The sequence below is a fragment of the Aegilops tauschii genome, chromosome 5 (genome assembly GCF_002575655.3).
Source record: "Aegilops tauschii subsp. strangulata cultivar AL8/78 chromosome 5, Aet v6.0, whole genome shotgun sequence".
NCBI classification, from domain to species: domain Eukaryota; kingdom Viridiplantae; phylum Streptophyta; class Magnoliopsida; order Poales; family Poaceae; genus Aegilops; species Aegilops tauschii.
The window spans coordinates 347,379,135-347,381,264 of NC_053039.3; the positions used below are offsets into that span (position 1 = coordinate 347,379,135).

Consider the following 2,130-nt stretch of genomic DNA (forward strand, 5'->3'; position numbering starts at 1 on the left):
CAATTTTTTGTTCGTACTCTACCAAGCTGACCCCTTGGGCTGTTGCACAAGTAGTGATAGAGATAACCAGCGAAGCATATACGTCCACTTAAATCGATCGGGAACATATAGTATTTGTTTTTGAAACGAGAAATCTCACATGGAATATGCACGATTTGAATAACTTGAGGCTGAGGAATCCTCTATCAAGAAACTCGAGATCAATCAGCGAACTAGATCAAAGATTTAAACAAGAGAGGGCAGACCAAATCTCCGGTAAATGTAAACTAGCATGTCTTCCTGGTTAAGGAATAATACCATCGGCCACACTCAACTAGCTAAGAAGAAGAGATCAATCTTATCCAACACACAAGAGTCTGAAACAAACAATTCATTTGACATGAACCGCAAAGCAGACATTGGCATACCGAAACAAACAAGCAATCAAGTAAAGTTGTCGAGTGACGAATCAGCGGATCCGATCATAGCCTGAGAGACAGGTCCACCTCGTCGGCGGCGTGCTCGAAGGCACCGTAGCCGTACTCCGATGGGGCCCTGCCGCGCTTGCGCGCCATGCCAGCAAGCATCGGAGGAGCGGCCTTGAGCGCCTCCGTTCCCCTCGCCTTCCCATCCGCCGATATGAAGTCGCTGTCGCCCGCGTACCCGCCCGGCCTTGCGTCCTGCGCCGCGGCAGGCGCGCCGCCCGCCCCATGCGCGCGCGTGCTGGCGGCGATCTCCCGCCGGCGCTTCGCGACGCTGCGCTCGTGCTTGTGCGCGTTCTGATGGCCGCCGAGCGCCTGCGAGCTGCGGAACTTGCGGTCGCAGTAGACGCAGAGGAAGAAGCCGCCCTGCTCCGCCTCCGCCTCCGCCGCCCAGGTCATGCGGAGGGTGAGCTCAAGGCTGAGCTCCTGCTCGTCCTGCTCCCAGTTTAGCTGTTCCATTGAAGGCACAGAAACCTACAGTAAGTGTGACTACGTGTGATGCTTCTGTGTCGCGCGTGAGAGAAAGAGAGCCTATGATTTGCGAGTGAAACTGTGGTGCTAAGCAAAGGAAATTATATACCCCACGTGCCACACCTAACGGTTACTGTTCCTCGCGATCAGGTTAGTGACCGCAGCCTGTGTTGGTGTGGACGTACGTCGCGCACGTTTCCCCGCCATTTGCTACGTCTGTGGCGACGGAAGAGCACCTGGCCGAAGCGGACCAAATAATTCCGGAGTATAATAATACGTACAACGGCAGAGAGATTAGGAGACTTTTGTGGCCGACGCCGGGCAACCGGGACGAAGGCGACAAAGCTAGGCCGAGCGGCAGTGGACAACACAGAAGAATAGAAGGCGATGGGGCTTGGAAACGGGCAAGGCGTATTGTCTGTTGGGAATTGTAGTGTATCTGTATACGGTGTATATATAAATCGTAGACAGTCTAAAAGGTTCTAGGGTCGTGTGAGTTTGTTTGTAACCCGATTTGACAGGTTGTTTAGGTAGATCCCAATCTCAGTATTGTTGCTAGGGTAGTGATTAATCTGTACAGCGTAACAAATCGTATCCCATGTACCCTGTTGCCTGTATAAACATGCAACGTGTCTCTGCTAACACATTCGTTTCGCCCCATCTTTTTATGGTATTCAGAGCTAGTTCCTCTCTCACATCCTTTTGGCCATGGCTAGCTTCAGCTCTTCTGTCGCGGCACCAACACTCATCCGCACCGCTGAGTAGCTTCACCGTGGGAACTTCCTGGTGCGCACGCAGGCCGTAGCGACCCAGTTCTCTGCCTACCTTGACCCTGAGCGACATGCTGTGCACCCAAACTCGCCGACAAGGACGGCAAGCCCACCGATGCGCCAAACTCGACGCACGAGATCTGGCGGGCTCATGACTCAAGCAATGGAACTCATAAAATAAACTCTTAACTCTTAAATAAAGCTACTGTATTTCTATGTTTGCTGTAAACTAATGACGATGCTTCTATTTATGAGTGCATGTTTTATCAACTACTCCCATCCTCATGTTGACACCGTTCTTTGTTAACCTGCCATCAAGCTAATGATATTGTGACAATGTTGAAACGAGCCAATGTTTCGCTAACTGTTTTGCTTCCATAATTTCACTGTTAAATAATGCTACCGTCTTTCTATCATTTCCGATGAAG

The 2,130-nt window shown here is 51.0% G+C and overlaps 1 protein-coding gene across 1 annotated transcript; it reads right to left on the reverse strand.

Annotated features, from left to right (window-relative positions):
• Positions 1–224: 224 nt before the first annotated feature.
• On the reverse strand, positions 225–1,144 carry LOC141022385 (uncharacterized). Its single transcript, XM_073498629.1, has one exon. It carries the CDS (start codon positions 918–920, stop codon positions 462–464), a length of 459 nt encoding a protein of 152 aa, XP_073354730.1. The 5' UTR covers positions 921–1,144; the 3' UTR covers positions 225–461.
• Positions 1,145–2,130: the final 986 nt, after the last annotated feature.